At 43.0% G+C, this 16,039-nt stretch overlaps 1 protein-coding gene across 1 annotated transcript in view; it reads left to right on the top strand.

Annotated features, from left to right (window-relative positions):
* The window catches only part of SRSF4 (serine and arginine rich splicing factor 4), a 30,258-nt gene extending 14,461 nt beyond the window's left edge, over positions 1–15,797 (top strand). Inside the window, exons 2-6 of the mRNA XM_036347178.1 lie at positions 2,833–2,975; positions 3,858–3,970; positions 10,294–10,508; positions 13,952–14,041; positions 14,294–15,797. Of these exons, the coding sequence (XP_036203071.1) occupies positions 2,833–2,975; positions 3,858–3,970; positions 10,294–10,508; positions 13,952–14,041; positions 14,294–15,128 (1,396 nt within the window). The 3' untranslated portion in view covers positions 15,129–15,797. The remainder of the gene's footprint in view (positions 1–2,832; positions 2,976–3,857; positions 3,971–10,293; positions 10,509–13,951; positions 14,042–14,293) is intronic.
* The last annotated feature ends 242 nt before the right edge of the window (positions 15,798–16,039 follow it).

Here is a 16,039-nt window from a genome sequence, read left to right as displayed (position 1 = left end):
TCACACAAACACTCCATCCATGCTTTTGTTCCGGCCCTCCGGTCCAGTTTAAGAACCCATTGTGGCCCTCGAGTCAAAAAGTTTGCCCACCCCTGTTATAGAAAGATACTTGAGTTCATCTTCCAAACCACCCAGTATGTCAGTGACAGGTGCCTCATTTACCCTTGGACTGGACTTTGGCATTAAAATGTTCCAAATAAGCTTTGTGGCTTTTCATAGAGTGGTAGCCAAAATTTTTCTGTGAAGTAAATTTGATCATAAGTCAGCTATATGACGATCTTGGATAGCCCACAAAAATATGGCTACTATGTGACCCACCTGTTGGGACTTTTTAGAAATAAATATTAAGGAAGGACTGTAGGGGCCATTATCCTCTAAAAACACAAATGAATCTCTACAACTCAGGGAAGAATTTTATTGGCAAGGTATGCCCTCCTTCAGCCTCAGCTGCAAAAAAAAAGATAGGTCTGTCTTTGAGCATTACCTTTTGTTTGTAGATCATTGTGCCTCCACTTAACAGGTTGTCCTTACTTTCCCTTTAACGTTAGATGAGTTCTGCAGGTAAGCCTTGGCACAGAATGAGCCTGCACAGGAGGATCTCTGAGTCTGGGAGAATGCATTGCCACATAGGTCTCACACACATCACTTGTTAACAAAAGTTTGGCTTTTTATTTTGGATGATTTGCATAGCATAGGGTCTTGCATTCTCTGACCCCTAAGTAGTTGTAAATCATTATTTTGAACAGAACTGTTTAGATGTTCCTCTTATTTATTTAATCTTTAGGAGTCATTGTTTTCCTTCTGGCATCACATTAATGAGTTGGGGTCATTGAATGGTGCTGAGCCAGAGGGGTGTGGAGGCCATTTCATCCTGCCCATGTTAAGTGTTTTCTCCCATCCCTCTATACTGAGCATCAGGCTCTCATATGATGCCAAGAGCAGTGATTCTGTGGGCAAAGCAGACGTATGACAAGTCTTGACAGTTAAGAAGGTTCTTAATTTAGAGGGGGGTACTTTATTATCTATTTAGAAATAAACCAAAGAGAAAATAGATTTGAATTTATTTTTTTTTTTGCTTTTCAAACTTGTTTCTCTAAAAATAATAGTATAACTTTCCTCATGACCCACACTACTTTGGGAAGGAAAAAACAGCAGCAGTACATGATCTATTAGAGATTTTTAGTGGCTAAAGCACTTTTTAACATAGAAAGTCACTGATTTGGAGAGGTTTTACCTGCTCTGTCAAATATTACCTCAAGTTCAATGTCATTCTTATTAAGTTGCTCAGAAATTCTAGCCCATGGAATTATGAAACCATGTTTTAAAGACTTCATAGCCCATGAAGAGAGCCAGGTGACTTCTGAGTTGTGTTACTGCAAAACATTTCCCATTAAACAGCTGGGTGTGTCTGTGTTACATTTTTTAAGGGAGTTGAGATTTAGTGACTCTTAACATTTGAATGCCATTTCAGCATAAAGAACCCTCTAAAGTTGTGCATTGTCACCTTGAGAGACTTGCTGGAAAGGAACCCTTTAGTAAAGAAAGAATTCTGCAAAACTGAGTTCTCTTACTTAACATATTACTGAGGATATATAGTATTACATGTTAACCCTTTTCGGTCCAACGTCGAGGCTGACTCGACAGACCAGGCGCTAGGAGCAAGTCCAATATCGAGGCTGAGGTCGACACCGCAAACCGGTTCAACATTGGATCCCGTCAATTAATTTGGACCAGACTGTTTGAATTCCAAAAATAAAATTGGACCGCAAAGGGTTAAAGAAGCTGGAATCATTTTGGTCAGGCTGGATGAACTTGTAGCAAATCTTTTAATTTGTTTTTAGTTCCAGCATGTTTAAACGCAGAGAAACACTACTAAGTTTGCTTGTGTGCCCAACTTTGTTAGAGTTTAAAGACACTGCTGATAACTTCCCTTTGTGATCAGATATGTGATCAAAGCCATCATTAAGATGGCTTTGGTTTTTAGATGTAGTCAGTGGTCACAAAGCTAGACTTTTCACAGTTGTCTATCATAGACCAAACTACAAGTTTATTGATAACATAGTTTGTTTCATCTTGCTTATAAATATCTTATAGATTTTGTGCTTTTGTTTTGTAAGTTGTAGTCTCTAACAGGCATTAATAGAATTTTGGGGGGTAGTTTGTTTTCTTTCTGGTATATGTTAAACCACCAAACCTATTTGCTGGGAAATTTCTAACAACAGTTTGTATAGAAGTTTGCTCAGTTGTAGATAGGTTTTAGAGAACTCCAGGCTACCTAAAACCTCATGAAAATGAATTTGGGATATTGCAAGGAAGTGAAGAGCTCTGACTATTTCTCACTGATAATTTCTAGAACATTTATTCATTTGTGACTACTTCCTTTAGGTAGAGGAAAAGAGACATTTTAAATAATTTTTTCATCAAGGAGATTGGAGATTTTTTAACCTGGTATGTTATTCCAAACTTGATTCAACAGTTAAGACAGTGTCTGAATGTAGATCTAATCAGAGAGTTTTATGCAATATTTTGATACCTTATATCAAGCATCCCTGTGGAGGTCTTCGTAGTTGCCACCAACTACTGGGGAACTAAAGAAGTGGTCTCTATATTTAGTCAGGCTCCTACTAGAAAGACAGGAGTCTACCTTGAGAAGTCTCCTTAACCTGTTGGCACAAAGCAAAGTGGTTTCTGCTCAAGGGAAGAGGAAGTTGATCTTTAATTTGCAAACCCCACCTAACCTTTGCTAAGCATGAACCTCATTGGTTTCTCTTCAGTGTAATGAAGCTGGATGTCAGGATGGTGCCAACCACGATTTTGTTTGCTCTCTTCTAGATATGGGTTTGTGGAGTTTGATGATCTGCGAGATGCAGATGATGCTGTTTATGAATTGAATGGCAAAGACCTTTGTGGTGAGCGAGTAATTGTTGAGCATGCCCGCGGCCCACGTCGAGATGGCAGTTACGGTTCTGGACGCAGTAAGCATTTAAAGGGCATTTGTATCAGTGACATGCCTTTGTTACTAAATGTTAATTTTTAAAAGTAATTAATGAATGTTACATGAAAATGTATTGATATTTAAGCCATTTGTTTTTAAAATATGTATCTTTTAAAATGTAAAATTGCAAGTAAATATATTTGATGTTTAATTTTAATTAATGGCATAAATTTCTTGTTTTAATACTTTATAAATATGTTTAATGATGTGTGTTTGTGTTGTTGTTTTGTTTTTCTCTGTAATGCAATTGTTTAACATAGATTTAACAAAGACCTCAATGTTTTAATTAAAAGAATCCTTTGAGGCTAAGATGACTGCCTGTTCCATTTGCTGACCTTGGGTTACCTTTCCATGCGTGGCTCTTTGAACCATTGTGGCCCTTGGCTGACCAAAAACAGGAAGCCATGTGACGACCGCAACCTTTCCCCATTAGACCTGGGTGGTGAGGATCCCAAGGGTTAGACACAGATGAGATTAAACTGAAATAGGTGCCTGAAAATCTTTCTTTTTTATCATATAAAATATTCACAAAAATTTTAATCACTGTGAGTAACACCAGTAACTGATTTAGTAATTTGGTTACTTATTTCTAAATTGTTAATAGTTTTTAATTTATGCATGATCTTTATAAATATTAACGAATATATATATATATATATACTTACAACTTTGTAAATTAAATTTTCATGTTTAGTTGATTGCTTTTTTAAAAAATCTAGTTTGGATTAGAGGGTGGGGATATAGTTAAAATATATGTGCTATTTGGGATGGGGGTGAATGGAATATTTAAGGGAAATATGGGCTATAGCATTTTTTCCTTTTCCTCCACTGAAGTAATCTTACCTATTTGAACCTTCCAAAGGTGGATATGGTTATAGAAGAAGTGGCCGAGATAAGTATGGCCCTCCTACCCGCACAGAATACAGACTTATTGTGGAAAATTTGTCAAGTCGATGCAGCTGGCAAGACCTAAAGGTTTGGACCCTGTTAACCTTCTAGGATCAGGTTGGGCGGGAGTTAAGGTTGGGACAGAGGTAACTTTATGCAGACCCAGGCATGCACAGAATGCAGTGGTGTTATATGTTTGAAAGTTTTCCCAAAGCATTTGGAAATTCTCCAATTAAAGGTTCCATAAGAGTACAGAAGACTTCGGAATCTCACTACTACTATATATTATGGGACCATCACTCTAAGGACAATCTGTGTCAGTGGTTCTCAACCTTCTGGCCCTTTAAATATAGTTCCTCATGTTGTGACCCAACCATAAAATTATTTTCGTTGCTACTTCATAACTAATGTTGCTACTGTTATGAATTGTAATGTAAATATCTGATATGCAGGATGGTCTTAGGCGACCCCTGTGAAAGGGTTGTTCGACCACCAAAGGGGCTGCGACCCACAGGTTGAGAACTGCTGATCTATGTTATATGAAATTTTCCTTCACAGAGAATGTTATAGAACAGTGATTTACAATCTTTTACATCTCATCGCACACATAAACTGTGTATTTGCAGATCTTAAAAAAAAAATAGGTGTAACTTTGATTCATTCGTATCGGATGGCTATTGTTATGTTGGCTGTTGTCATTTATTTATTTATTTGACAATCTTAAGGGAAAAGAGGTCAGTGCCCCTGACTAAATAGTCAGGTATTGCATGTTTTAAAAATTCTTGTGGCATATCAGTTGAAAATCGCTGTTATAGAGAGATACCAATGTAGGTTTTTTTTAATTAAAGAAAAAGTTGAAACCACCAGTGTCTTCTGCAACATTAGTTTTAATATGCAGCTTGCAGTGTAGATCTTCTTTGGTAAATATGACTACCTGACCCATGTTTTTTCATAAGATTTCCTTGTTTTTCATGGACTATTCATCCTGAAAAAGTTGTGTGTGTGTTTTTTAATATATTTTATTGATTTTTTACGGAGAGGAAGGGAGAGGGATAGAGAGTTAGAAACACCAATGAGAGAGAAACATCGATCAGCTGCCTCCTGCACACTCCCTACTGAGGATGTGCCCGCAACCAAGGTACATGCCCTTGACCGTAATTGAACCTGGGACCCTTGACTCCGCAGGCTGACGCTCTATCCAGTGAGCCAAACCGTTAGGACCTGAAAAAGTTTTAATGTCAAAAAGTTAAGATCGAACTGTTCGTTTTTAATCTCCATAAGGAAGAAAAGCTTAATGAGTAGTCTTAATCTGGATGGTCTTTAGAAGAAAGGGTATTCAAAGTTTTCTATCTTGCTTCTCATCTTTAGTCCACCATTAAACAAGTTATCTCTAGCAAAGTGAGTTGAGTATATTTAGACTCCCCAGTTATATATATATATGTGTGTGTGCGTGTGTGTTTAAATTTTATTTATTTTTTAATTAATTTCAGAGAGGAAAGGAGAGAGAGAGAGAGAGAGAGAGAGAGAGAGAGAGAGAGAGAGAGAGAGAAACATCAGTGATGAGAGAGTATCATTCATTGGCTGCCTTCTGCACACCCCACCCCACACTGGGGATCAAGCCACAACCCAGGCCTGTGCCCTGACCAGGAACTGAACAGTGACCTGATTCATAGGTCGATGCTCAACCACTGAACCATGCCAGCCAAGCTGCAATCTTTAAAAAAAAAAAAAAAAAAAAAAATTTCCCCCAACATGCTTTCAAACAAGAATTTATAATGAAATGTAAAAGTCCTAACTTAAATGTAATGATATAAGCTTCTAAAGTGTCTATAAACAAAGAATGTGCCAGTATAAAATTTAGAAAGTGATAGTTAACTAAAAATTTTTGTGTTTACACATAATCCTATCCTATATAATAAAAGAGAAACATGCAAATTAACCACCCCTGTTACACTCACCAGCCAATCAGTGAGTATGCAAATTAACCTGACAAAGATGGCGGGTTAATTTGCATACACAGGCACCAGGCAGCCGGGGTGGGGAGGTACTAGAGGCCCGGTGCATGGATTCGTGCACCAGTGGGGTCCTTAGGCCTGGCCTGCAGAGATCAGGCTGAAACCAGCTCTCTGACATCGTCCCCAAGGGGTCACGGATTGTGAGAGGGTGCAGGCCAGGCCGAGGGACCCCTCTGGTGCACGAATTCGTGCTCCAGGCCTATAAAAGAACAGTTAAATATTCATTATCTCTACCATCTACTTAATTCCTGATGCTTTAAAGAACCTCAGTAAATGCCCTGACCAGTTTGGCTCAGTGGATAGAGTGTCCGCCTGCAGACTGAAGTGTCCCAGGTTCGATTCCAGTCAAGGGCATGTACCTCCATTGCGGGCACATCCCCAGTAGGGGGTGTGCATGAGGCAGCTGATCAATGTTTCTAACTCTCCCTCTCCCTTCCTCTCTGTAAAAAAATCAATAAAATATCCTATCTAATAAAAGAGAAACATGGTAATTAGCGTACGACTGCTACCCTTCCCATTGGCTAATCAGGGCGATATGCAAATTAACTGCCAGCCAAGATGGCGGCCGGCAGCCAGGCAGCTGGAAACTAAAATGAGGCTTGCTTGCTTCAGTGACGGAGGACTCCAACGTTCCCCACCTGCCTTGCCGGCCTCTGAGCTTGCAGTTTCAAACATTGTAACAAATATGGAAGCTAAACAAAACCCCAGAAACCTGCTTTCAGCCTGCCGGGATCTCAGAGCTGGAGTTATACATTGTTTCGATTATAGAACCCAAACAAACCAGATACCTGCTTTCAGCAGCAGAGGCCTCAGAGCTGGAGCCAGAGCTAAAGCTGGCCCAGAATAAAAAAAGAAAAGGAAAAAAAGGAGCGGTTGGGAGCTTCAGTCACTCGCCAGCCTGAAAACAGCCCTCAGCCCCTCACCCAGTCTGGCCAGGCACCCCAGTGGGGACCCCCACCCTGATCCAGGACACCCTTCAGGACAAACCAGCCGGCCCCAACCCGTGCACCAAGCCTCTATCCTATATAGTAAAAGGGTAATATGCCTCCCAGCACCGGGATCAGCGGAGCCAAGAGCCCTCCCGGCACCAGGATCAGTGTGACAGGGGGCAGCGCCCACACCCCCTGATCGCCCTGCGGCTCTGTGTGTGACGGGGCGGGGCCACAACCTCCCTATCCGCCCTGCTGTGTGGGTGATAGAAGGCAGCGCCCCAACCCCCACCCCACGGGCCCTGCTCTGTGTGTGATGGGGTAGAGCCATAACCTCCCCATCGGCCCTGACCTGAGTGTGACAGTGGCGGCGCACCAACCCCCTGATCGGCCCTGCTCTGTGCATGACAGGGGGGAGCTCCCCAACCCCCTGATGGGCCCTGCTCTGTGCGTGACAGGGGGCAGCACCCCAGCCCCCTGATTGGCCCTGCTCTGTGGGTGACGGGGTGGCGCCGCAACCTCCCTATCGACCCTGCCTTGAGTGTGACAGGGGGCGGTGCCCCAACCTCCCAATCTGCCCTGCTCTGGGCATGACAGGGGGCAGCGCCCCAACTCCCCAATCGGCCCTGCTCTGAGCCAGACCAGGGGCTGCACCTAGGGATTGGGCATGCCCTCTGCCACCCGGGAGCAGGCCTAAGCCAGCAGGGTGTTATCTCCCAAGGGGTCCCAGACTGCGAGAGGGCACAGGCTGGGCTGAAGGACCCCCCTTTCCCCCCCGAGTGCACAAATTTTTGTGCACTGGGCCTCTAGTATTTAATAAAAAAAAAATTTTTAAAAAGAACCTCAGTAAATGGTTGGTGTGCAGATGTAAATATTTTATTTATTTACTAGTGACCCATCACGTGAGACCCCGGGGACATACATACACACACACACCCGCACGCCATGGGACTGCCCCGAGTCCTGGAGTGCCACCCCAATGCCCCGCCTCCAGGCTGTACCCCCATGGTGCACATGCGGGGCCACGGAAACCCCAACAGAAGTTGTGCAAAGCAGCCGCCGGGACCCCCTGCGCCCCCACAGGGCCACAGGAACCCCGGTGGAAGCTGTGCGAGGCAGCTGCCGGCCACACCCTCGCTGTGTGCATCACCATCTTGTGCTGGCCTTATGGCATGGGGGTCAATTTGCATATTACCTCTTTATTACATAGGATTATTTTTTAATCCTTACCCAAGAATATTTTTTTTAATAAATCTTTATTGTTCAGATTATTACATTTGTTCCTCTTTTTTCCCCCCATAACTCCCCTCCTCCCAGTTCCCGCCCCACCCTCCGCCCTCACTCCCCACCCACTGTCCTCATCCATAGGTGCACGATTTTTATCCAGTCTCTTCCCGCATCTCCCACACCCCTTTCCCCCCCAGGAATAGTCAGTCCATTCCCTTTCTATGTCCCTGATTCTATTATGATCACCAGATTATTTGTTCACTTGATTCTTAGATTCACTTGTTGATAGATGCATGTTTGTTGTTCATAATTTGTATCTTTACCTTTTTCTTCTTCCTCTTCTTAAAGGATACCTTTCAGCATTTCATGTAATACTGGTTTGGTGGTGATGAACTCCTTTAGCTTTTCCTTATCTGTGAAGCTCTTTATCTGACCTTCAGTTCTGAATGATAGCTTTGCTGGATAAAGTAATCTTGGTTGTAGGGTCTTGGTATTCATCACTTTGAATATTTCTTGCCATTCCCTTCTGGCCTGCAAAGTTTCTGTTGAGAAATCAGCTGACAGTCGTATGGGTATTCCCTTGCAGGTAACTGAGTTTCTTTCTCTTGCTGCTTTTAGGATTCTCTCTTTGTCTTTTGCTCTTGGCATTTTAATTATGATGTGTCTTGGTGTGGTCCTCTTTGGATTCCTTTTGTTTGGGGTTCTCTGAGCTTTCTGGACTTGTAAGTCTATTTCTTTCACCAGGTGGGGGAAATTTTCTGTCATTATTTCTTCGACTAGGTTTTCAATATCTTGCTCTCTCTCATCTTCTGGCACCCCTATAATTCTGATGTTGGTACGCTTGAAGCTGTCCCAGAGGCTCCTTACACTATCTTCGTATTTTCGGATCCTTTTTTCATTTTGCTTTTCCAGTTGGGTGTTTTTTGCTTCTTCGCATTTCAAATCTTTGCCTTGATTCTTGCGCTCCTCTGGTCTGCTGTTGGGTGTCTGTTCAATATTCTTTATTTCAGTCCGTGTAGGCTTAATTTCTAGTTGGTTCTTTATCATAACATCGAGTGTCTCATTAGATTTCTTGAGGATCTCACTACATTTATCAGTGGCTTCTAGACAGTTCTTAAGAGACCTTAAAAGTGTGGTTCTGAACTCAATATCCTCCATTGACAGTTTTGTCCTGTTTCTTTGTCTCCGCATTTTTTATGCTTTCTTGGTGCACCCCCTAGTGGTCTTTGTGCGCAGTCTTGTTGTAGTTAAGCCTTGATTGTTGTCGGCAATACCAGGGGTGATTTGACCTCCAGGCTAACTGGCTATGAGAGTCCGCTGTGTCTGCAGTGGGAGAGCTTCTGTGCTGGATCTCTAGGGCGGTGCTAATCTAGCGTTTGCCTGAGGCTATCCGGCAAATGGCTCTGTGCAGGGCTTGGGCGGGGCGGGTCCCGGGGGATCTACAGGGCGGGCCGGAGCGAGCAGTTATGGCTGCTCTCAGTTCCGTCCCTAGGGGCTCTGCCTCACAGAGTCCCAGCAACCGCCTCAAACCTCGGAGAGAAAGCTGCCTTCGAGTTCTGACCGAAGCCAGACAGTCCCGCCTCCCCCGTCCGAGTCTGGGTCCCTAGAGACTCGCCCGGATCTGGAGCTCAGAGTCCAAAATTCCCTCCCGATTGAAAACAACAACCGCACCCTCCGCCTCCAGCCCACTCCGCGTGCACTCCGCACCTTAGTATTTCACTTCAGCACTGCGCCTCCTCTGAGTCTGGGTATGATATTCTCTTTCCTCCTAGTTGTAGAATTTCCACTCAGCCAGCCTTCCTGTGGTTCTGGATGATGTCCGTTCCGTCTTTTAGTTGTTTTTTGAAGTGGTTGTTCGAGGCAGCAATCTCCGGCGTTAACCTATGCCGCCATCTTGGTTTTCCTCTACCCAAGAATATTTTGAGAGAGAGTAGAAGGGGGGAAATGAAAGGGGGAGAGAGAGAGACATCAACTAGTAGCCTACTATATGTACTGTGACTGGGGCCATGGATCAAACTTGCAACCCAAGTAAGTACCTGCCCTTCCGTTCATGGGCTGATGCTCTAACCACTGAGAAAACTGGCCAGGGCTGTAGATGTAACTATTTTAAGAATAAACTTTATTCTGAGGGAAGCTAGCATTTCTTCCTAAAAGAAAGGGAAAATTTTTGTTACTGTGATTGCACTAGCTGCTTAACAAAATGTGTCTTAACCTAATCAGTGATTTTCTTTTTCTTTAGGATTATATGCGTCAGGCAGGAGAAGTGACATATGCAGATGCTCACAAGGGACGCAAAAATGAAGGGGTGATTGAATTTGTTTCTTACTCCGATATGAAAAGAGCTTTGGAAAAGTTAGATGGAACTGAAGTCAATGGCAGAAAAATCAGATTAGTCGAAGACAAGCCTGGTTCTAGACGGCGCCGGTCCTACTCCAGGAGCCGCAGTCACTCCAGGTACTGTTGATGTCATTATGTGTTGGAAATCACTATAAATTCATTAATGAGAATATAAATAATATATTTTCTTTCTCCTGTTGAATTCTCAGGAATATAGTTCTTCAATAACTCAACTTTGAACTACATATTTATTTGTAAAGCTCTTGAACTCTTATGTCATGAATACAAATAGAAGTAAAGTCCTTTCTCTGAGGCAGGAATCAGTGACCTTTCTCATTTCTTCTTGGGTCCCCATATCATACCCTCACTGAGGGCAAACATGGCCACTAACTGGTCCCTTGATTACTCTCCCAGATGCTCTAGCTACTCAAGTGTGGAGACTTTGTCTTTTTGTCTTACTCAGCAGCTGCTCTGCATATGGGCCAGGCACTTGTGAACAAGGCAAATATAGTCCAATGCCCTCATGAACTCAGTCTAGTGGAAAAAACAGGCATTGAGCATTGTGCCAAGTATGCCCAAGGAAATGTACAGCACAACCAGTCTGGAGAACAGGCAAAGGCTTCTCTAACAACCCACCATAGAAACTGAGCTCTAAAAGATAAGTTGGAGATGATGGGCAGAGACTAGGTCCACACATTGCAATCATGTCTCTTAATTCTCCTTTTTTTTCTTTAAATATAGTTTTATTGATTTCAGAGAGAAGGAGAGAGAGCTAGAAACATCAGTGATGAGAGAGAATCATTGATCAGCTGCCTCCTGCACACCCCCTGCTGGGGATCAAGCCTGCAACTCTGGCATGTGCCCTTGACCAGAATTGAACCCAGGACCCTTCAGGCCGACACTTTATCCACTGAGCCAAACCGTCTAGGGCTTTTTTTTTTTTTTTTTTTTTTTAATATATTTTATTGATTTTTTACAGAGAGGAAGGGAGAGAGATAGAGAGCCAGAAACATCAATGAGAGAGAAACATCGACCAGCTGCCTCCTGCACATCCCCCACTGGGGATATGCCCGCAACCCAGGTACATGCCCCCGACCGGAATCGAACCCGGGACCTTTCAGTCCGCAGGCCGACGCTCCATCCACTGAGCCAAACCGGTCTCGGCTAATTCTCCTTTTAATCACTGATATGTCCTCCTTTACCTTTTTTATTTTCCATGCATTTAGTTGTTAAAGAAATTATCTATTTTGAAGATTTTCCGATAGTTGAGATTTTGCTAATTGTGTCCTTGCGGTGTTAACACATTTTTTTATCTTATTCCCCATATTTCCTATAACTTGTTAGATGTTGAGGCATTTAGAGTAAATTCAGGTGTCCTTCACAAGTAGTTCTTTGTACTTCCTGGTGCCTCACTTATGTGGTGTTTGCCTGTCCCACTTTGAACGATGGTTCCATTATCAAGTTCTGCATCAACATTTCACATAATAATTTTAGCATCTATTGATAATTATTACCTAGAGCTATTTGTTGGTGGTTACAAAATGATGACTTCCTAATTTTTTCATTCTTTCTGTATTTAAAGGCTATACTTCTATAAAGGATAATTTCCCTCATCCATACTTTTGTTACCCTCAAGTAGTTTTTATAGGAAATGGCAAACTGAAAATTTGATATTTTTATTTACCAGCTTTCAGAATATTAAATGTGCCCTAGTAACCCCCAGAGGTGATAAGGGTGGTCATTTAGCATCATTTTGAATGTGTTCTTGGATGTTTGTATATTTAATGTTTTGTCTATTGCAGCCATAATTTTTTATGCTCAGAATGTTATGTCTTTGGTCATTGAGAGCTTTTCAAGTTGGCTCCTGTTTCAGTATCTTTTTGTTTGGATTTTGTGTGAATATGCTTTACTAAATATTTCTCAAAACTTTTGTTTTAAATATATTTTTATTGATTTCAGAGAAGAAGGGAGAAGGAAAGAGATAGACACATCAATGATGAGAGAGAATCCATGATCAGTTGCCTCCTGCACGCTCCACACTGTGGATCGAGCCCACAACCTGGGCATGTGACCTGACCAGGAATCAAACCTGGGACTTCTGGTTCATAAGTGGATGCTCAATCGCTGAGCCACACTGGCCAGGTCCCCAAAATTTTTTATGATCATTTTCAAACATAAAGTTGAAAGAATAGTTCACAAACACCATATACCTTCCAGCTTCAACCGTCATTATTATTTTTTCATCCTCATCCCAGGATATTTTTTCTCATTTATTTCTAGGGAGGTTCAGGGGGAGTGCGGGTGCATCATATGAGAAAGACACATCAATAGGTTGCCTACTGGGGCTGGTAAACCTGAAACGGGTGTGTGCCCTTGACCAGGAATCGAACTAGGGGCCTTCAGTCCTGGGGTGATGCTCTAACCACTGAGCAGCCAACCAGGGCAACTTGTCTTTTTTGCTCTGTGTATGTGTATTTATATACACTCTATACATTTATTTTGTTGTAGTGTTTGAAAGGGAGTTGTAGAAATTATGACACTTGGCTCCTAAATACTTAAGCATGTGTCTCTAAGAAATAAGGATAACCACACATCTATTTTCTAATCTAAGAATGTTGATAGTGACTCTCTAAAGTTCTCTAATGTCCAGGCCATATTACAGTTTTCCCAGCTGTTCCATGGATGTCTTTATAGCTGCGTTTTTTCCTTACCAGGATCTAGTCTTATTGTCATGCATTGCAAGGGGTTGTTAGGTCTCTTTGGTCTGAGGCAGTTTTTCTACCTTCTTGTCCCTGTGACATTTACTTTTCTTGATTTCTAATACTATCCCACATTCTGAATTTATTTGCCTATTTCCTCTTGGTATCACTGAATTTGAACTTTATCCCCTGAAGTTCCTGTAATCTGGAAGTTAGATCTACAGAGGAGTCAGTGAGGTGAGATACAGGTCAATTTTGGCAAGAATCCTTTCATAGATGTGGGTGCCCAGCAATCTCTGAAAGTTTGCCTCTTTCTATCATGATGAGATGTTCTGAGCCCATTTTCTTATTCTGTTGTTTCCCCCACTGAGCCTAAAAGGCAATGATAAGGAGAGTCCACGTGAAGGGAACAGATTAGATGGGTAAAGGCAGAAGTGTGCCAGGTGGCATCCCGGGAAGCTGCTATGGGAGCAGGGGAAGGGGGCGGAGGCAGATAGACTGGAGAAGAGGCTGAATTATCATGTAAGAGGATGAAGGAGTGAGAAGAGTCAAGAGTTGCTGTGGTTTCTAGCATGAGGACGTGGGTAAATAATGGCAGCATCTGTGGAAATGAGGTTGGAACCCAGCAGAGTGAGTTCAAGATTGGAGTTGCTCAGTTTCAGGTAAGCCATCCAGGTGGGATATTTGTGAGCAACTTGATCTGTGGACCTAGAGCACAAGGAAGAGTTCTCTCTCAGCATTGTGCCTGAACAGTCAGTGCCATACATAATTTTTTTATTGAAAAAATATCTTAGTTGACTGTCCTCTAGGCTTTTGTCAGCAAGTATTATTAATATATTTTTTAATGTTTTCTCTCTATAGGTCTCGCTCTCGAAGCAGACATTCTCGTAAGAGCAGAAGCCGAAGTGGCAGCAGCAAAAGCAGTCATTCTAAGAGTAGATCTCGGTCTAGGTAGGTCTTCCTTGTATAAGTGGAGTGGTTGGACAGGAAACACCCGTACCATTTGCCACATTGATTACAATCATGTTACCAGTCTTATCTCATGCCAGTTTCTCCAGATCTAGACTGGAATCCTGGGTATTCAGCAATCATTGGCCAGGCATTATATTGTGGGGCAAGGTTCCACGTCCCTTCAACTTTTCCATCTAATGATGAGCATCAGGCATGGAGTTGTATGTGACTTTCACATCACTGTCTTCTCAGGTCTGGCTCCCATTCCCGGAGCAAGAGTCGTAGCCGCAGTCAGAGCCGCAGCCGGAGCAAGAAGGAAAAAAGCCGCAGCCCCAGCAAGGACGACAAGAGTCGCAGCCGTAGCCGCAGTGCAGACAAGCGCCGCAGCAAGAGTAAAGACCAAGTTGAAGAGAAGATTCAGAACAACGACAATACCAGGAAGTCCAAGAGCAGGAGTCCCAGTCGGCATAAAAGCAAAAGTAAAAGCCGAAGCAGGAGTCAAGAGAGGAGAGTGGAAGAGGAGAAGCGCAGGAGCAAGAGCAAGGAGAAGAGCCGGAGTCAGGAGAAAGGCCTCCGCAGGAGCAGGAGCAAGGGAGGCAGCAGGAGCCGCAGCAGGAGCCGCAGCAAAAGCAAGGATAAGAGGAAGGGGAGGAAGAGAAGCCGGGAGGAGAGCCGTAGTCGCAGCCGCAGTCGCAGCCGCAGCCGCAGCCGAAGCAAGAGCAAGAGGAGCCGAAAACATGGCAGCAAGCGAGACAGCAAGTCAAGCAGCAGCAGCGAGAAGAAAAAGAAGGAAGATGCCGACCGCTCCCAGTCCAGGTCACGGTCCCGCTCGGTGTCAAAGGAGCGGGAACGTGCCAAGTCCGAGTCTGGCCAGAGGGAAGGTGGAGGGGAGAGCAAGGATGCTAGCACCAATCAGGAGACCCGGTCCCGGTCAAGGTCCAATTCTAAATCCAAACCAAATCTCCCGTCAGAATCACGCTCCAGATCAAAGTCCGCTTCAAAAACCCGATCTCGGTCCAAGTCTAGATCCAGGTCTGCATCCAGATCACCTTCCCGGTCTAGATCTAGATCCCACTCAAGATCCTAACGGGCTACTACCACAGCTGGAACTACCCGAGAGGTTTTGTACATGTTTGGTAGCCGTAGCACAAGTGATTGAAGTAGAACATACGTCACTGCTGTACATTTTTAACTCCCCTAATGGTGTGTCTACAATTGTTAAATCTAAGTGCTTCCTCTCCGTAAAGCCTCCTGGCGCCAGGCCTTCCTGCTCGACTGAAAACAATCTTCTCTTTGAAAACCCCCTTTCCTCGTGGTCCACAGTAGAATATCCAAAATGCCTTGGCTTTCAGGCCTGGCATTTCTTACAGGGAGCTCAGTACCTGGACGAGTCTAAGGCTGGAATGATGACATAGGTAGGTATGGTGAGTTCAACCATTTTTGCCCTTGAATTGATGCCCTTTGATGTATGCCATTTAGTGAAAGTGCTAAGTCTTAAGTTTCCTACCACTTTGGTTTCATATTTTTGGACTTACAAAGTTGTGAATAGCACAGTCAAGGAAAATTGATATCTGCAGTAACCCATAGGAAACAAACTCTAGAGTTCCATATTCTGGTATTGTGATTATATTGTTTTATATTAAGAAAATAAAAGAAAATAATTTTTTTTAATTTTATTTTTCCCCGTCTTGCAAAGTATAGTGACCCCTGTTTCCATTAAATTTGAATAAAGACTATTTTTGCTTGACAAAAAGTTCATGGTGCTTAAATCAAAGTTGTATTTCCTGATCTCTCTTTATACCTCTTAGCATAAAAAGTTCAGTGTATAATGGCTCTTTGGTTTCTTAGGATCATGGGTAGGGAGCCAACACTTTTTCCTAAAGGATTTTTCTCACCCAACAGCATAAAAGAATTTAGTTTCTCAGGAATTTATAGTCCTTCCTCTCTTAAGAAGCATATGACCAAGCTGATGAGAAATGAATCATTTTGGGAACTTGG

This window comes from Myotis myotis, unplaced genomic scaffold, assembly GCF_014108235.1.
Source record: "Myotis myotis isolate mMyoMyo1 unplaced genomic scaffold, mMyoMyo1.p scaffold_m19_p_2, whole genome shotgun sequence".
NCBI lineage: Eukaryota > Metazoa > Chordata > Mammalia > Chiroptera > Vespertilionidae > Myotis > Myotis myotis.
This window is presented reverse-complemented; position numbering and strand designations above follow the sequence as displayed.